Source organism: Plecotus auritus, assembly GCF_963455305.1.
Source record: "Plecotus auritus genome assembly, chromosome: 9".
NCBI lineage: Eukaryota > Metazoa > Chordata > Mammalia > Chiroptera > Vespertilionidae > Plecotus > Plecotus auritus.
The window spans coordinates 10,654,399-10,672,375 of NC_137783.1; the positions used below are offsets into that span (position 1 = coordinate 10,654,399).

General features: G+C 44.0%; 1 protein-coding gene across 6 annotated transcripts in view; it reads left to right on the top strand.

The window, feature by feature from the left end:
* The window catches only part of NRAP (nebulin related anchoring protein), a 66,755-nt gene that overhangs the window by 13,645 nt on the left and 35,133 nt on the right, over positions 1-17,977 (top strand). For 3 of the 6 annotated variants that reach the window (XM_080688528.1, XM_080688529.1, XM_080688527.1), the window contains exons 12-22: positions 1,097-1,201; positions 2,775-2,882; positions 4,120-4,224; positions 7,218-7,316; positions 8,976-9,080; positions 10,187-10,294; positions 10,537-10,638; positions 13,155-13,352; positions 14,101-14,205; positions 16,075-16,173; positions 17,553-17,657. In XM_080688528.1, the coding sequence (XP_080544654.1) occupies positions 1,097-1,201; positions 2,775-2,882; positions 4,120-4,224; positions 7,218-7,316; positions 8,976-9,080; positions 10,187-10,294; positions 10,537-10,638; positions 13,155-13,352; positions 14,101-14,205; positions 16,075-16,173; positions 17,553-17,657 (1,239 nt within the window). The remainder of the gene's footprint in view (positions 1-1,096; positions 1,202-2,774; positions 2,883-4,119; positions 4,225-7,217; positions 7,317-8,975; positions 9,081-10,186; positions 10,295-10,536; positions 10,639-13,154; positions 13,353-14,100; positions 14,206-16,074; positions 16,174-17,552; positions 17,658-17,977) is intronic. The other 3 variants (XR_013961661.1, XM_080688530.1, XM_080688531.1) reach the window with 1 other exon arrangement.

Genomic DNA, 17,977 nt, shown 5'->3' on the forward strand with positions numbered 1-17,977 from the left:
GACCACTGCCCTAGCCTATATAAGAAAAGGCTAATATGTAAATCAACCGAACAGCAGAATGACTGGTTGCTATGATGTGCACTGACCACCAGGGGGCAGACGCTCAATACAGGAGCTGCCCCCTGGTGGTCAGTGTGCTCCCACAGGGGGAGCGCTGCTCAGCCAGAAGCAGGGCTCAGGGCTGGCGAGCACAGTGGTGGTGGCGAGAGCCTCTCCCAACTCCGCAGCAGCCTTAAGGATGTCAGCCATCAGACAGACATCCCCCGAGGGTTCCCGGACTGTGAGAGGGCACAGGCCGGGCTGAGGGACCCCCGCTGAGTGCACGAATCTCATGCATCGAGCCTCTAGTGTTTAATAAAATAGGATAACAAACTGTACTTCCTTTGGTAAGAGGTCGCAAGGGAGCCTTCGGTTTCTTTTTGCCCTTATGGTTACCAAGTGAGATAAACCAGCTATGCTTCTATTAGTGGCAGTCACCTTCAGCTCATTCTCCAGTGACCTGGAGTCTATTTAATAACTGTAGCCTCACATTTTACACCCAGCTACCCAGGGGAGCTCAGCTAGCCAACCCATTTAAAATGAGAAGACACTGTATGCATCTATGGTTGTATTTATCCTATGCCCTTGTAAAGTAACTTTTTAGGTTGTATTTTATTGATGCATACATACAGAGAAGTGCATATATCATTAAGTGTAACAGGAAGGATTCTCACTAGTGGACACATCTGTGTAACTAGTGCCCAGATCAAGAAGCAGAACATAATCGAAGTCCAGACACCCCCCTCTCTGTCTATCCCCTCAGACACGCATCCCCAGTAGTAACCACTGTCTTGATTCCTAAAACCAGTTCTGCCATTTTTAAGTGATATGAAATCTTAGAGTATTCTTGAAAGAGATTGTATATTTTTAATGTTTAGAACCAAATGGATGATCACTTATTTTTTTCTTGAAAGGAAAATCTGTACTATTAACTTAAGAGTATGCTGGGCCTGGTATTTTTAAATCTTGGGCTGAAAGTTTTCTAAAAATATCCTGGTAAAGTCCTGGTAAATTCCTGGTGACATATTCAAGAGTGACTTGGGGTTTGGTTTCTAAGGTGGAGTATAAGAAGGATCATGAAAGTAGTAAAGGTCACAGTATCAACTACTGTGAAACACCTCAATTCAGGAACGTGAGCAAGATCTCAAAATTCACCAGTGATGTGAGTTTTTCATGCCTAAGCATTTCTGGGTCTCCTAAGAGACAGCCCATGTGAATGTATTTATGTGTCTTGGAAATGCATGGCCTTTTCAGCACAGATACCTAACAGGTTTGGTTAATATTGCTGGGACTGGCCTATGTAGTGTTGAATTCTTTTACACCTCCCCATGCATACTTGACCTTGAGTGCTCAGGGCAGTGCCTGCCTGTCCTCTTGCATCCTTCGTGTATGGCAGTATCCGGTACCTAGAGGCGAATGCTGATGAGCAGAGCATGCAACATCCTCTCCCAATGCAAATTTGTCCTTCTTAACTTAACACCTGGCTGGCCGGTCATGAGATAACTCGTGTCTGCATTTATATTAATTTAAGTCATTTTAAAACTCTGAAAGCTTAAAATGACTTAGATTAATGTAAATGCAGACATGAGTTACCTCTTGACCGGTCAGCCAGGTGTTAATACCTGCTCTCATTTGACCTGCAGAGTCACCTGGGGAAACAGATATTATTTCCCCAGATTACAGATAAGCAGCTATATGCTGGAGTGGCATTTGCAAATTTGGAAATTCTCAGAGAAGGTTGGAGATGTATCCTGGTAACATAATCTACACTAAATCATGTGAATTGACTTCTGTTTAGCTGTGCATCCTAGTAGGATTTAAAGTCACTCAGGACTTTGTAAGGCTCAATGAGGAATTTATTTTTCATAAAGAGCACCAGCTTTGGAGCTGACAGACCTGGTTTCACAATTAGCCAAGTGGCCAACTTTGGGCAAATTGTTTAAGCTCTCCAGCCACGTTGCCCATTGTAAATGGGGATGATGGTAATTCCTATCCTCATAGAGTGAGATCAACTGAGATAAGTAGAATCCTGTCTTGATATATAGTAACATTATTCTGTTTAAATACTCTCAGTGCCTAATAACTCAATGGCCTCCCAGGGCAGGTCGTCTTAACGTAGCTTCGTTAGATGCTACCCAAATTTTCCTATTTATGGCTTCTTATCCCATTTTGGTTCTCATTATTTGGTAAGCTGCATTTGGGACACAATATTATTATTTCACATCGTTGTAGTAGTGACCAATCTGTGATGAAAGGTTTGTAGAATCTGGCAGAGTTCAAGTTTTATCCTTCATCTATTTAGAAATGGAGGTAGTAGCCTGCAGTGATTTGTACTAGCCCCCAGCACGGGGCTTCACACACAATCAGGGCTTGCCCATTGGAGAGCTCCATGCTCTCACAGTAGGTTTGCACATTGAAAAAGGTCTGGTATATAGACAATTGAAAGTATTTTTTGAAAGTCAGGTATGTTTTGTGCTGTCTGTGCCCATCAGATTTTATGTTTTCCTGCCTGCTGTGTGCTTGCCCCATTCCAACTTCTTGTCCTTGCTTGAAACTTCAGTTGTTTATTTTTTTTTTAAAGGTGTGTCTTACTTGCTATTCAGTGAAACACTGACTACTTAAATGGGTTGTCTTGAATCATTTATATTTTCAATTTAGTCCATTAAGAGAAGTAGTTAATTTTGAACACGTTGGAAAGAGAATGCTTTTGTTGAAAGTTTTGTGGTCCCCTGTAGAATAAATATAAAGAAAACTACCAGAACCACATGAGAGGCCACTATGAAGGAGTTGGTATGGACAGACGGACTCTCCATGCGATGAAGGTTGGAAGTCTGGCCAGCAACGTGAGTCCTTGTGGGAGGGGCCTGGAGGTCCTGGGGATCAGTTAGAGTGGGAAGAGGTGGGGCATAAAGAATTCAGCCAATTCTTTTCAGCTTCCCTTTGGAAAAATCAGTTTTCTATTGTGTAAAGGCCGACCCATAAGTCTCTAAACATGAACCGATACAACCAAGGCTAGGCAAAGATCCTTGACATTTTTCAATAGCTTATATTTACTAGTACTTACCTCAGCTTTCTCTGGTTTGAAGAGTAGTCAGATCCATTGTAATTGATCCAGTGTGAGAAAAACTTTCAATTTCCGAGCGATAAAGAGAAATGGATGAGCAGAATTTTTTTTTAAATATTTTATTGATTTTTTACAGAGAGGAAGGGAGAGGGAGACAGAGTTAGAAACAGCGATGAGAGAGAAACATAGATCAGCTGCCTCCTGCACACCCCCTACTGGGGATGTGCCTGCAACCAAGGTACATGCCCTTGACCGGAATCGAATCTGAGATCATTGAGTCTGCAGGCCAACGCTCTATCCACTGAGCCAAACCGGTTAGGGCGGATGAGCATAATTTTTATTTGAAATTCCTGCTATGAAATTTGTTGGTTGGTTGGGTGCTTGGTTGATTTGTTCATTTATTTATTCCATGCTGTTGTTCACTGAAGACCTTCTGTTCATTGAAGGCACTGGTCTTCAGAGTAGATCAGGTCCCTGTTTTCACCATAGCCTGAAATCTATTAATCCGTCTTTGGCTTTGTCAACTCAGTTCATAGGTTTGCAAATGCCAAGTTGTAAATCTTACCAATTTCATTATCAAAACATAGAAATGTCAAATATCCTCTGCTTGAGAATGTCAAATTTGATCTTGAGGGAAAAAAATTGAAAGCACTCTGAAGACTCTTGACTTTTCATTTATTTTCTGGAAGAAGCTCTTCCATTGTATATTCATGCGCAAATACTTCTTATTAACAAAAATTACAAGGGGTTCCATATTTAATAAGATAAAAGAAACGTGCTACAGATGGAAGTTAATGAATTTTGGATTAATTAAGAGGAAGAATTCAAATTAAAGGAAGGCAAAAGTGTGAGCATAATTTAATTTTCCTTGGAGGTGATGAAACTGAATTAATTTTGTTTCTGGTTACTTCCCCCCGCCCCGCCCCGTTACCTTTTAAAATACTTCCTATGACATTCAAACAAGGAAAAAAAAGAAGTAGAGGCTAATTTCTCTTTTCTTGTTCTTTGTGTTTCAGATTGCCTACAAAGAGGATTATAAACACGATGTAGTCGACTACAACTACCCAGCCACTCTCACTCCTTCCTATCAAACAGTCATGAAACTGGTTCCCTTGAAAGATGTAAGTCCTCTTCCAATAGCCCTTTCTGCTCTTTTCTTGTTGCTTCTCTCCTGTGGAGTGATTCTTAGGCAGCAAGATGGAAAGAAACAAGATACATAGGAAATGGAAGAAGGGATTGAGAAAGGGGCGCTCTTTTTCAGTAGGAAGTCCATTTATGCATGTTTGGAAACTCTTAGTTCTTATTTTATTTTATTAACTTGAGAGAGAGAAAGGAGAGAGAGAGAGAGAGAGAGAGAGAGAGAGAGAGAGAGAGAGAGAGAGACACATTGATTTGTGCCCTGGTCAAACCCACAACCTTGGCATATCAGGATGATGCACTAACCAACTGAGCTACCCGGCCAGGGCTAAGGAAACTCTTAGGTTTTCAATGTAAGGTGAGGACAACTCTCGTTTTGTCTTAAAAATAGCCTGAGGTTCAGTTTCTCCTGTTGGAACTTGGTGGACTGTGTCCACTGCTGGGCACATTAAGTAATTGTTCCTCAGCAATGATGACCTTTTTTTTTAAGTTTAGGAGTGTGGTATGTTTAAGGACTGGAGGAAATAAAATAAAGTGGCTATAAGTTGTGAGAAAGTGGTAATGGTAACTCAGGTTTTTTTCTTAGTAGCACTTGGGAAATATGTGTGGAATAATATATAACTCATATTACATCAGTGATTTTTATTAATTTATAGTTTGGCTAGCCCCAAATAAAATATGCATAATTAATTAAATTTATCGTTTTCTAATTATAAGAATTTTACTACATGTTTATTACAGAAAATTTAGAAATTATAGAAAAAGTACAAAAAAAAAGACAAAAGTCATGTCCTATCTTAAAAAGTACTTAAGATGGTTTAGAATTGAGTTGGTATCACAGTTACTTGTCAGCAAAGGTTATCATAAATCAGTCAATGACTTAACAAATAATTCAACATATACTTAGTAAATGGTCAGTGCTACTTTTCTGCACATTCCTTTGGGATCAGTAGTTGACTTGGGTTTTGCTGTTGGTAGGTAGGTCTGTACGTCACTCTGTCTTTTGCTCAGAGTAAGAGCAGTGTTGGCTGTGGTGGGTATCTCTAGTGTCTGACACAGTTTGTAGGACAATGGAGGATAATCATTGGCAAATGATAGTTTAATGGATGAAAGGGACTTTCAAATAAAACAAGGGATGGGCGGTAGAGGAATATAAAGGACTTAAACTTTGCTTCTCTTTTTCTGGGAAAATTTGGTTGGGTTGACTTGCTCACTTCACCTTAATGAAACCCAAGATTAAACTTGACTACCAAAACGACTTCTTTTTGTTTTTGGCTGCATACATTACCCGGGGAATGGGAGGATCAAGAGCATTTCATTAAAATTCGAGGGTGTGCTCTTACAGTAGAATTATAGAAATCATGCGTAATATCACAAGCAAACCAAGGTAGATTCCTACAACGTGTACTCCCGTTATAACATGACTTGCTATGACGTTCATCTGTATAAGGCTGACTCAAACCATGCACCTGAAATATAGCCAGCTCATCTTTGGAAGTCTGGGAAAAGAATGAAATTAGAGACTGGATTAGAAATAAGCAGAGGTAAGTTCCAAACTGGAGCCCATGAGCCAGATCCAGGCTGCTGAGATGTTGTATTTGGCCACAGAGTGTTTAAAAAAAAATTGGACCAATATATAGAAATTTATGTAAGAGAGCAAATTTATATTTTCTTTTCTTTTTTTTTTTTTAAGTTGGCAAACTCAGGGAACTGTGGCCCCAGTTCCTGCATGGCAGTGCTTGGCTGGGACAGAGTGGCAGCTGCTCTCTGTCGTCACGTTCCTCTGACTTTCTCCGCTCCCTGTGATTCTGAGTTTATGCCCTAATGTAGGGGCTTTGGTGTTCGGGAAGTTTGGGGGATCCATTACAAGAACATTTGGGGCCTCTCTTTCTGTCTGGTAGTCATTAAAGGTGCTCAGACAGCTATGAAATTAAATAAGTACAGCCCTTGATTAGAGAGGGTTCCCTGCAGATGGGTTTTATAAACACTAACAGCATTACAGTGAGACTGTGCTCAGCCAAGAGCGCCTTCAGAGAGAAAACTGAAGCAATGGCCAAGCATCTGTGATGTGGCTAAGGTGTGGTTAATCACGGAGACTGTCGGTTATGTCCTGCAGAGGAAGGCAGTTGTGCTCTGCCACGTACTTAATGCAGAGTTATCGGGAAGGAATATGCCATTTTATAAATACAGTTTTTGTGACCTTTTATTGTGCATAATTCTGAATTCTATTAGACACCTCATTATGAGACGATAATTTTCCCCTCTGAATTAATGCATTAGGAAGCCACTGTACTCTAATCTCATTAATAGTTGACATTGAAATGAGTTTATATTTCCTAGTTTTCCCTACATACCCCATGTCCCAAACTCAGAATGTGCAAAAACTTTTCTTCTTGAATCTAGGCCTAAAGAAGCTGTAACAGTGTGTTGGGTGCTGGGTGGGGTCCTGGGCTTTAGGCAATAAAACAGAGGCATACCCTAGCCGGTTTGGCTCAGTGGATAGAGCATTGGCCTGCAGACTGAAGGTCCCAGGTTCAATTCTGGTCAAGGTCAAGTACCTTGGTTACAGGCTCAATCCCTGGCCCTGGTTGGGGCGTGTGGGGGAGGCAATCAATCGATGTGTCTCTCTCACATGAATGTTTTTCTCTCTCTCTGTCCCCCTCCCTTTCACTCTCTCTAAAAATCAATGGAAAAGTATCCTCGGGTGAGGATTAACAAACAAAAATACAGCAGAGGCATGATGACTATGTGTGGGGTGGGTGATCAGAGCCACAGCCCAGCTGACTAAAGGGCCAGTGTGGAGTCTGAACCTGGAAAGGCTCAGGTGGGCTCGGAATGTTTGTTGTCTCCGGTTGGAATCTTTGGTTCTCTTTCTAGTCGTTTGAGAATCGCGGCTCTGTTGGGCTTAGGCAGATGGGGCTAAGCTGGTCTCAGAGACGAGCGCGAGTGACATCTTCCTGTGCCTCTTTGTACCCAGGTCAACTACAGGCAAAGCATCGACAAGCTGAAGTACAGCTCTGTGACCGACACCCCTCAGATTGTTCAAGCCAAAATCAACGCCCAGCAACTGAGTCATGTACGTGACCCGACATGCCCCGCTGGATGTGGGTGACTTGTGATTGCTGGGTGGCCTCTGGATATTGGGCTCCCAAGGATGTGACTTTCATGAATGGTGACATCTGTCTTATTACAGCTATGAAATGACCCTCCCTTGGCAAATTTCAAATACATTCAGAAGTAAAAAGCATAGTGTAAAAAATCCCCATGACCCATCACCCAGCATTTTTTGTTGTTTTTTTAAAAAAATATATTTTATTGATTTTTTACAGAGAGGAAGGGAGAGGGACAGAGAGCTAGAAACATTGATGAGAGAGTAACATTGATCAGCTGCCTCCTGCACACCTCCCACCGGGTATGTGCCCACAACCAAGGCACATGCCCCTGTCCGGAATCGAACCTGGGAACCTTGAGTCCACAGGCCGATGCTCTATCCACTGAGCCAAACCGGTCAGGGCCCATCACCCAGCTTTACCATCAGCTCATGGCCAATCTTGCTTTATCGTTATGCCCATCCACTCCCTTCCCCTCCCATGTTATTTGGAAAAAAATCCCAAGTATCATATATACTCTGTATTTTCGTATGAATCTCCAAAAGATGAAAAAATTTTAAAACATATTTATGCATTTTTTATATATCACACCCCAAAATTAATAATTCTTAATATCACTGTTAATTAGTATTCAACATCCCAGTTGTCTCATAAGGTTATACTTTTTTTAAAGTTTGTTTGAATTAGAGTCAAATAAGGTCCACATCTTGTGATTGGTTGATATGTCTTTAAGACTTTTCATCTTTTAAGTTTTTTAAAAAAATCTCTTTTTTCGCAAGTTGTCTGTTGAAGAGACTGGATTGTTTATCCTGTACCATTTCCCACAGTCTAAGCTTTGCCAACTGCATCCCAGTGTGGATTTCACATGTCCCTCTGGCCTCCACTTGTCCTATGAAATAGTGGTTGGGTCTATAGACTCGATCAGGTTCAGGTTTAATTTTGGGACAAGACTGTGTCTCAGATGATGCTATATTCTTCCACTGGGAATCACATAATGTCTGGGTGGCTCTTTCTTGGGAGATTTAAGATTGCTTTTCTTCGGTGTGGGCAGACATTTGATAATTACCCTTTGAGTATCCACCATGCATGTCGCAAGATGTTCTGCATGGCAGTGAGATAATAAACTAAGCTCCATCCCCTCCCAAGTTCATCAGAGGAGAGCTGCTGAGGTGGCCACAGGGAAAGCCTTTGCAAGCTCATGACCTTGAGTGCCTCTTGAGTTGTTTCACTTTCCATTGGGCATCTTCAGTCTGTTCACTTAAAACATTCACACAGTTGTAGGCTTCTTGTCAAGTGCCTTTTCCAGAAACCCCTTCTCAGCTATGAGTCTAAAGCAGCCGTGGGCAAACTACGGCCCACGGGCCGGATCCGGCTGTTCTATCCAGTTCTCTTGCTCTCCCCTCTGCTCCTTTACTTTGAATTTATATTAGTTCACACAAACACTCCATCCATGCTTTTGTTCCGGCCCTCCGGTCCAGTTTAAGAACCCATTGTGGCCCTCGAGTCAGAAAGTTTGCCCACCCCTGGTCTAAAGGGAAAGTGGGAAAGAGAGTGTTCTCTACAACATTCTTCTGCCCATCCAAACATCTTGCATTTACCCCGTGCGTTTATTTGAAACCCAATAGGTGAATTACCGTGCTGACTATGAGAAAAACAAGTTGAATTACACATTGCCCCAGGATGTACCTCAACTGGCGAAGGCCAAAACCAACGCCGAGCTCTTTAGCGAGGTAAGCAGGCAGCGTGGGGAGCGTGTGGTGGGGGTTATGTGCACAGGTGAGCGTGATGATACCAGTCCCAACGAGCCGGGACTATTCTGCTCATGAGATGGGTTCGTTCACGGCACCGACCATGTTATAATTTTGAATCTTGCTGTCATATGGCCTGTGGTAGTTCACTGGGGGTAAATTGATCTTAGCAATTTCATTCTCACAATATGAGCATCTGTACAATACGTGCATGAACATGCACATGCCATCATCATCATCATCTGGGGGACTTCAAGCTGGAGCTTTGCTGTGTGGAAAAACTTTAAGTTAAAGATTGATGTTAATCAGATTCTTCCTGGAGTCCCAAATGGGCTGTGTTTAGGCTTCTCATTCTAGATAGGATTTGTGGGGCAAAAGAAGAAAAGAGAAAGGAACTAATATTTGTTGATGTGTATTCTGGGCTGGGCACTGGGAGAAGCAATGGAATTATAAAATTGTCATACTCCCAGTAGCTGTTTATTATAGGGACAGAGTGGCATGGGCTTTCGTATCAGATAGACCCAGGTCAGATGCTAGCATTGCCACTTTTAACCCATGTCCCTAATGTCTCTGAGCCTCACAAGCTCAATGCAAAGACTTAGAGTTGATGTGTAGAAGACACATAGGAAAGGGCCAGAAAACAATAGGCGCTATTACCATGGCAACACCAATATCAACACCTTATATATGTGTTACACTTCACCAGCTTAAGATCTGTTTTCATATACTACATCCAATTTATTCTCCCATCCATCCTGAGACACCAACAGGATATTCTTTTTGCAAATGATAAACTAAGGCATAAAAAGGTAATTTACCCAGGGTCACATGATCAGGAAACACCAGACCTAGGATGAAAACATGGGTCTTCTCTTTGTCCTGCCCATTACCGTTGCCCTGCATGGCTCAGCAGCTAAGGAATCCATGAACTGTCGTAATAATTGCTATGATCCTTTTGCTAATAACACCAAGATTCTTGTCTGTAGACAGATGAAGAAGCCAACTTCACTGTTTGTTTGTTTGTTTCTTCAGCTTTTGGCAGGAGTATGTATAGGGACTCCTAATTCACCTGTGTCTTTGTTTGTCAGATTAAGTACAAAGAAGGCTGGGAAAAGTCCAAGGGGAAAGGATTTGAAATGAAGCTGGATGCCATATCTCTGCTGGCGGCCAAAGCCTCTGGAGAGCTTGCTAGCAATGTAGGTTTTTCTCTCATTAACTCAGAAATGCATAAGAAATGGTTTCCATAAAATGTCAGTGGTCCTGCAGAAAAAAATAATGACTGTTAACGTGGCAAACATCACAACCCTTTAATCTTCTGGGTGCGAAAGACTGGGAGGTGTTTTTGCAGAATTATTCCCCTTGCACTTGTTAAAACCAGAACCCCTGATATGGCAAAGTTTCTCTCTCCCTCACAGTAGACTTTCTTCTTTCTCTCAAGATTAAATACAAAGAAGAATATGAAAAAAGCAAAGGCAAAGCCATGGGAACTACGGACTCTAGGCTTCTGCACTCCCTGCAGGTTGCCAAGATGAGCAGCGAGGTAAATTCCTTTCTACCCTCCATCCTTTACTTAGAGTTGTGTTACTTTAAAGTTTTTCCTGGGCCTCCTTCACTTGGGACTGTTACCTTTTTATTGACTCCCACCTACGACATCTTTCCTGGCTTGTGTGAGGAGCTTGTTCCATTTCTTTTTTCTTAAATGTATTTTTGTTGATTTCAGAAAGGAAGGGAGAGGGAGAGAGAGATAGAAACATCAAGAATGAGAGAGAATCACTGATCAGCTGCCTCCTGAACGCCTCCTACTGGGGATAGAACCTGTAAGCTCAGTATATGCCCTGACCGGGAATTGAACCAGTGACCTCTTGGTGCATGGATTGATGGTCAACCACAGAGCCACAGCGGCCAGGCTGTTCCATTTCTTTTGTTTGCCAAAGCATTCTTTTAAAATAGATGGGTAGTGTGTTCCCTATGAGTGACCAGGATCTCCTAGTGAAGGTACAAAGGTGTTCAGCCTCATTTACTGATTCTAAAAATGTTTACTAAACAACTACTATGGGCAAGATCCTGTGTGAGAGACACTGGGCCTTAAGAATGAGCACCACCTAACAGGTTCCTCCCTGACAGAGCTTAGTTCTTCTGAGAGGGTTTGACAGTATTCACCTGGATTATTGTGGCAATGTCCTAGCTGAATCCTGTGGTTACAAATGCACATAATATTCAAAATATTTATCAAACAACCGGGCATCTAGGCTCCAACCAATCAAAATGATGCTTTTTTTAAAAAAAAATAGAGTTAGAAACATCGATCAGCTGCCTCCTGCACACCTCCCACTGGGGATGTGCCCGCAACCAAGGTACATGCCCTTGACCGGAATCGAACCTGGGACCCTTCAGTCCGCAGGCTGATGCTCTATCCACTGAGCCAAACCGGTCAGGGCAAAAATGATGCTTCTTTGTAAACAACTGTAGTTAATGGCTGGAGATGAACTATGGTAAATTGTCACTTACTGAAACCCTTGTGGGGAGGTAAATTCTGCTAGAAGGGGCAGATGTGGCTTCTAATCAACTTTTTTCTGCCAATACTGAACAGTTAAAAAGGACACTTAAGTATCAGGTTTCTGCTTTACGATTGCCTGCTCCAACCTGTGGGGCCAGCTTACAGTGCTCTGATGGCGCGGACAGGTCTAATTACCTGTTAAATCATTAAGGAGCCATGGCTTGAATAGAGTAAGAAGGTTGGTGTCTGAGTGACCATTTTGGATGTGCCTATATAACAAGCCCTTTAAAGTGCATAGTTGTGAAACATACAGAGACATCGAGAATCTGGCTTTGGTTTAGATAGAGAACAAAATGGTATTTCATATTTGCAGTTGGAACATCTAGGGCTGAAAAGATTGTGTCTTGCCCAAGGTCATATAGTAGTCAGTGATAGTGGTAGAGGGGGAGAGAACTAGATCCTAGAACTCTTGCTTACTGGCACTATATTCTTTTTACTGTAGATCACTACCTTTTCCCACCACCGTACCATCACCACCAACATCACCATCATCACCGTCACCATTATTATCACCAACACCGTCACCACCATCATCACCATCATTATCACCATCATCACCACCACCACCACCGGCACCATTATCATCATTAGCACCATCCTCACCATCATTGTCATTCCTATCATCAACATGATCACTATTATCAACATCACAACCATCATCACCATCACTGACATCATTGTCATCACCAACACTATCATTACCACCATCATCACCATTATCATCATTACCATAATTACCATCATCACTATCATCATCATTCCTATCACCAATATCCTCATCACCGTTATCAACATCACCATCATCATTATCATCATCCTCACTGTCACCATCATCACCATCCTTCCCATTACCAACATCATCATCACCATTATCAACCTCACCACCATATTATCATCACTAGGGCCATCATTACCATCATTATCACCATCACCATCTTCACCATCGTCAACACCACCATTACCACCATCATCACCGCTGTCAATGCCAACCTCATTGCTAACATTTACCAAGTGTTTTCTATATGCCAGCCTCTGCATGAAGCAGGTATCATCTACTATTTTGTTGACTTATCACAATAATCCCCCAAGGAAAATGAGCCCTTAGAGAGATGATGGTACTTTCCAGAGATCATCCAGTTGGCAGAGGGCAGGGCAGGTTTGAACTCAGGCTACTCAGGCTCTGGAGCCAAAGCTTTGTTATTCTACCTTTTCAAGCTTCTGTAGAAACCATGGATAAAGTGTTTGCCTCCTGGGGTAGCCAGATAAAATGATTTAGGATTGGAAGGAGGCATTTCTCCCAGAGACAGAGTAGTGTGGAATCTCAGCTTTCCAGCACTGTCATCTTACAGAGCCGGAAATGGGTCTCACTTTTCTGACAGATGGATGCCATTGCCCAGAGTGCCAACTTCTCATGAAAATGTGGGCTTCTTTCCTGTGTTTTCATATCACGCCTGCAAACACAGGCTTCGAGTAATGGGCCTTGTTTTGTTACATTCAAGGTTGAATACAAGAAAGGCTTTGAAGAGAGCAAGACCCACTTTCACCTGCCCATGGATATGGTAAACATCAGGCACGCTAAGAAGGCCCAAGCTCTGGCCAGTGACGTGGACTACAGGAAAAAGCTGCACGAATACACCGTGCTGCCCGAAGATATGAAGACACAGTGGGCCAAGAAAGCCTACGGGCTCCAGAGCGAAGTGAGCCCCCCCTCACTGACAGTCTCCCATGCATCTCTCACAGTGGGATACAGTGACACTTTGAGAGTGAACCTGTGCATGTGTCTATTACATAACTAGAAGGACCAGGAAGAACTGCTGCAGATGTACCAGGCCTGAGGAGGGTGGATGGGGAGGTAGAGATAGAGTTTTAGCTGAGACAGTGGATGCAGGACAGGGGCCCAAGATGAGCGAAGAGGAAATCAAATGTTGAAAAATGGTAAGTAAATCTCGGAAACTGAGCAGGTCGAAAGATGAGGTCCTTGATCAAAAAGTCTGAAAAGCCCACTTTTTGGTTAGGTTATGACGTGTCAGTGCTAACGTAGAACATGGTTACAAAGTGGGCCCAGTGTCCTCCCTACCTAGGCAGAGTCCTGCCAGATTATGAAGGAGTAGGGAGCAGTTCCTCTAGGACCGTGATCGGCAAACTGCGGCTCGCAAGCCACATGCGGTTCTTTGGCCCCTTGAGTGTGGCTCTTCCACAAAATACCACGGCCTGGGCGAGTCTATTTTGAAGAAGTGGCGTTAGAAGTTTAAGTTTAAAAAATTTGGCTCTCAAAAGAAATTTCAGTCGTTGTACTGTTGATATTTGGCTCTGTTGACTAACGAGTTTGCCGACCACTGCTCTAGGAAGATGATGCAGGAGCAAGGGTTTTTCTAACTCTCCCCTCAACTTTGCGCAGTCTGCCCCCATGCATCTGTTAGAGCTTGGCGTTTGTTTCTCTTGCAGCTGCAGTACAAAGCTGACCTGGCGTGGATGAAAGGCGTGGGGTGGCTGACGGAGGGCAGTCTCAATTTGGAACAGGCCAAGAAGGCTGGACAGCTGGTCAGCGAGGTAACCTGAGCAGAGGCCCCTGGCTTCTAGTAGTGATCTTGTCCTCTGATTCCCCCTCCCCAATCCTCCAGATTATTTGGGATATGACTCATAGGAGTGTTTTTTTATTTTGCACCTGGGGAAGGTATGTGTGCGCAGCCCAGCCATTTAAGTAGCGGGTGCGTCCACAGAATAGTTCAGAAAGGGTGTCATACACGATCAGTTGGCACACGGAAGCGCTTGTTGGTTGTGTAAGAGTTTGTGATTACTTCTGAATTAGAGTTTGACATTTGGAGGACAGCGTTCTCATTACGCCCTTGCCTTACATTCACTGCAGACTTTGAGCAAGTCATTCAACCCTTTCCACCCTCTTTCACCTAAAAATGAGAAGGTTGGACAGACTACCCTCCAAAGTCCCCGTGGCTCCAAGCCTGCTTCTCTTTGCACCATGTAAAGCTGGCTTTGGCAGCAGGCAGAGGAGGACTGTTAAAGGGCATTTCAATTGGAAATGTGACTATTTCAGGATCGCTCTTTGGGATCTTTTAAAGGGGATTCTTGTGTCGTGGCCAGGAAGGCTGAGTCGGCATCTCTTGCAAATGGTAATAATAGTGGTAGTCATAGCTGCCAATTGTGGACTGATAATTATGTACTCATTGCTGTCATTTATTTACCACTACGAGTGTGTTACATGCATATTGCTCATTTATTGCTCACAACAGCCCTAGGTGAGTGACACTATTATTATTCTGTTAACATCCCATTTTACACACGAGGAAAGTGAGACTTAAAGTCACACTTCCAGGAACTAGCAGAGGTGGCAACTGAATCAAGTGTTTGATCCAGTGCCCTGGCTTTTGACCACTAAGCAATATTGCACCCCCCAAAGCACGTTTTTGTAATTTATCCTTATTTCCTACTGTACTCATCCTTCTCTCTGACCCGGACACATTTATGGCCAGAATATATAAATAAAGAAGGTAGAGAGAATAGAATAACCCTTTAGGGTCCTATTACTTAGCTTCTTTGAGACCAGCTAAAATACAGGGGGAGCAAGCAAAGTCCCATTTGACTTGAACAGGAGTGCCGTAAGGGGCCCCAACTAGCCTTAGGAGTGAATTCAGCCTGAGGAATGTGTTTCTACCTCACTTCCTGTGCCTACTCATTGTTAAGCTCCTCGAGGGACATGTAGATACCATATCCTTGGCCTTTTTAATGTTCCTGCTGTGCCCTGTCCAGGGTGATTCCTGGCTCCTCAATAAGAACATTGGCCAGTGTGGAGTGTGGGACCAGTGGGAATTTCAACCCTGGAAGGGCAATGTCACTTCCTTCAATTATGTAGGGAAGGAGTTTTCCATCAGTGCAGTGGAGCTAGACAGGAAATTGCAAGTGTCTGAAGCATTTGCTCTAGAATTTTATTTTCCTACAGGGAGGAGATTTGGAGTATTTAATATTCCAATCCCTATTTGGGGTTCAGTTGGTGCCTATAATCCTCTTGCCAACAGCACTGGGGGTTTTGCTCATCTCTGAAGCTGGAAGGAGGTGGAGGTGAGATTCGAACTTCGGTCTTCATGATTGTGAAGTCCAAGTTCCCTACCCCTCAGTCTCCTGGGTCAGATCTAGATTTGTAAGATGGACACATCTCAGGGCACGTAGTGAAATACAGGATTTATCAGGAGAAAACGCAGGAGTAGCAACTAAAACATTCTCACCAGAGCCGGCAGTCTCAGGTCTGCCTGGCCCTAAGTGCAGAACCAGCGAGAACATCCCCCTCAACCTCAGGACATGCTTGGGCCATGGAAAGTGTGTGTGTGTGTGTGTGTGTGTGTGTGTGTGTGTGTGTGTGTGGTGGGACAGCCTCATCATAATGGGGTCCCTTTTCTTTGGAAACAGAAAAACTACAGGCAGAGGGTGGACGAGCTGAAGTTCACCAGTGTGGCCGACAGCTCCCAGATGGAGCACGCCAAGAAGAGCCAGGAGCTGCAGAGCGGGGTGAGTCCCGGGCTGCCCTTTCTCTAAGCCGCTGTGTCCTGGGCCTGGAGCCTCTGGGGACAACAGCAGGTGCTGCCCAGGCACGATCCAGGGACCAACAAAGAATCATCCCTTTAAATAGGCTGGACCCAGCTTTCTCAGGCTTCCAGGCTGTCTCTGGGAGCAGGACCCCAGGTCTCCCTGCCTCATCCACCACACTTCTCCCTGGTTGTTGGGGTTGATGCCATCTGATTTTATTCCTTTCAGCTTTCATTATTGCCTAGTTCCTTCTTTCTTCTTCTTTCTTTCTCCTTCTATGTCTCATCGGAGGTTCTATAATTCTGGAGCCAGTAGAGATTTATCATGGGGGACTATGATATTTGCTTGTGGGTTGTGTACATTTCATGCCCGCTTGAGCTCACATGGGGTGGGGGGGGGGGGAGGGCCCTGAGCAATGAAACTCCACATGTGTTATTTACACATCAGTGTTCAACACTGGTTGCGCACCTGTACCAAGTAGGTACTGTAGTTGCTACGGTCCTCACTTTCCCTCCTAAAGGTCCAGGTACACCTGCCAGAAAGGATGCTATCAACATAACGAGTCAGCAGAAAACCACTGTTTAGAAACTCGAGTTGTTGGTCGGGAGGAAAGGAGAGGGAGAAAGAGCAAGCGTGATGGAGATGTTCACTCATGGTGTCGTTCTGGTCGCTGCTCACTTTCCAGGTGTCAGACCTATGACTGCATTAGGATCGATTATGGGGCGCAGGAGGCAGAGTGTGCTGCTTATTTTTCCTACGTGGCGAGTCTGTGCTCATTTGAGCTCTCTGATGGGTTATTTTAAGGCTGCAGACAGCGTAGGTGAGAACACCTTGGGGAGGTCTATGTTTTCTCAAGGGAAAGGCATGAGAACAAAAACCTTGGAGGGCCGAAACCGGTTTGGCTCAGTGGATAGAGCGTCGGCCTGCGGACTGAAGGGTCCCGGGTTCGATTCCGGTCAAGGGCATGTACCTTGGTTACAGGCACATCCCCAGTAGGGGGTGTGCAGGAGGCAGCTGATCGATGTTTCTCTCTCATCGATGTTTCTAGCTCTCTATCCCTGTCCCTTCCTCTCTGTAAAATATCAATAAAAATATATTAAAAAAAACAAACAAAAAACCTTGGAGGGATTTTGGGGTTGGTTCCCCGGCCACGTTCTTCTCTCAACTCCTCACTGCTGCTTCTCCTCCTGTTAACTCTCCTGTGTTAAGCCTCATTTCCTGTATCTTTCCGGCCACTGTCTGGTCTGGGTGGTTTTGTAAGATCTTCCTAGGCAAGGCACAGAAGATTCAAGCAGACATAAGAACCCATGAGTGATGCCCATCCACCCACCTGCTCCTGACCCAGTTCTCTCTCCCAACAGGTGGCCTACAAGGCAGGAAACGAGCAGTCCCTCCACCAGTACAGCATCAGCAAAGATGAACCCCTCTTCTTACAGGCCCGAGCCAATGCTGCCAATCTCAGCGAGGTACAGCACGTGGGCCCGGCTTCCCTATGTGGGCACCAGGACCCCAAACCTGACCAGCCATGTTGGTGTGTCAGCTCGGATTGCATACATCTGGTCATTGTAAACAGCTCACCCAGCAACCTTGTTTCTGACCAGTGTTTTATGGGGAGGACAACCTTTCATGGGAGTGAGCCAGTGGTGACTTGAGCCACTGACTATGTGAAGGAGTAGGAGGCAGTGGTTATCCTGGGCTCAGAGTGGAAACAGCATAAGAGCAGTGTCATAGGGGAGGGAGTAAGAGCTGAGACGTTTGCTCCAAACTGCCTGGGTTTGGTCCTTGG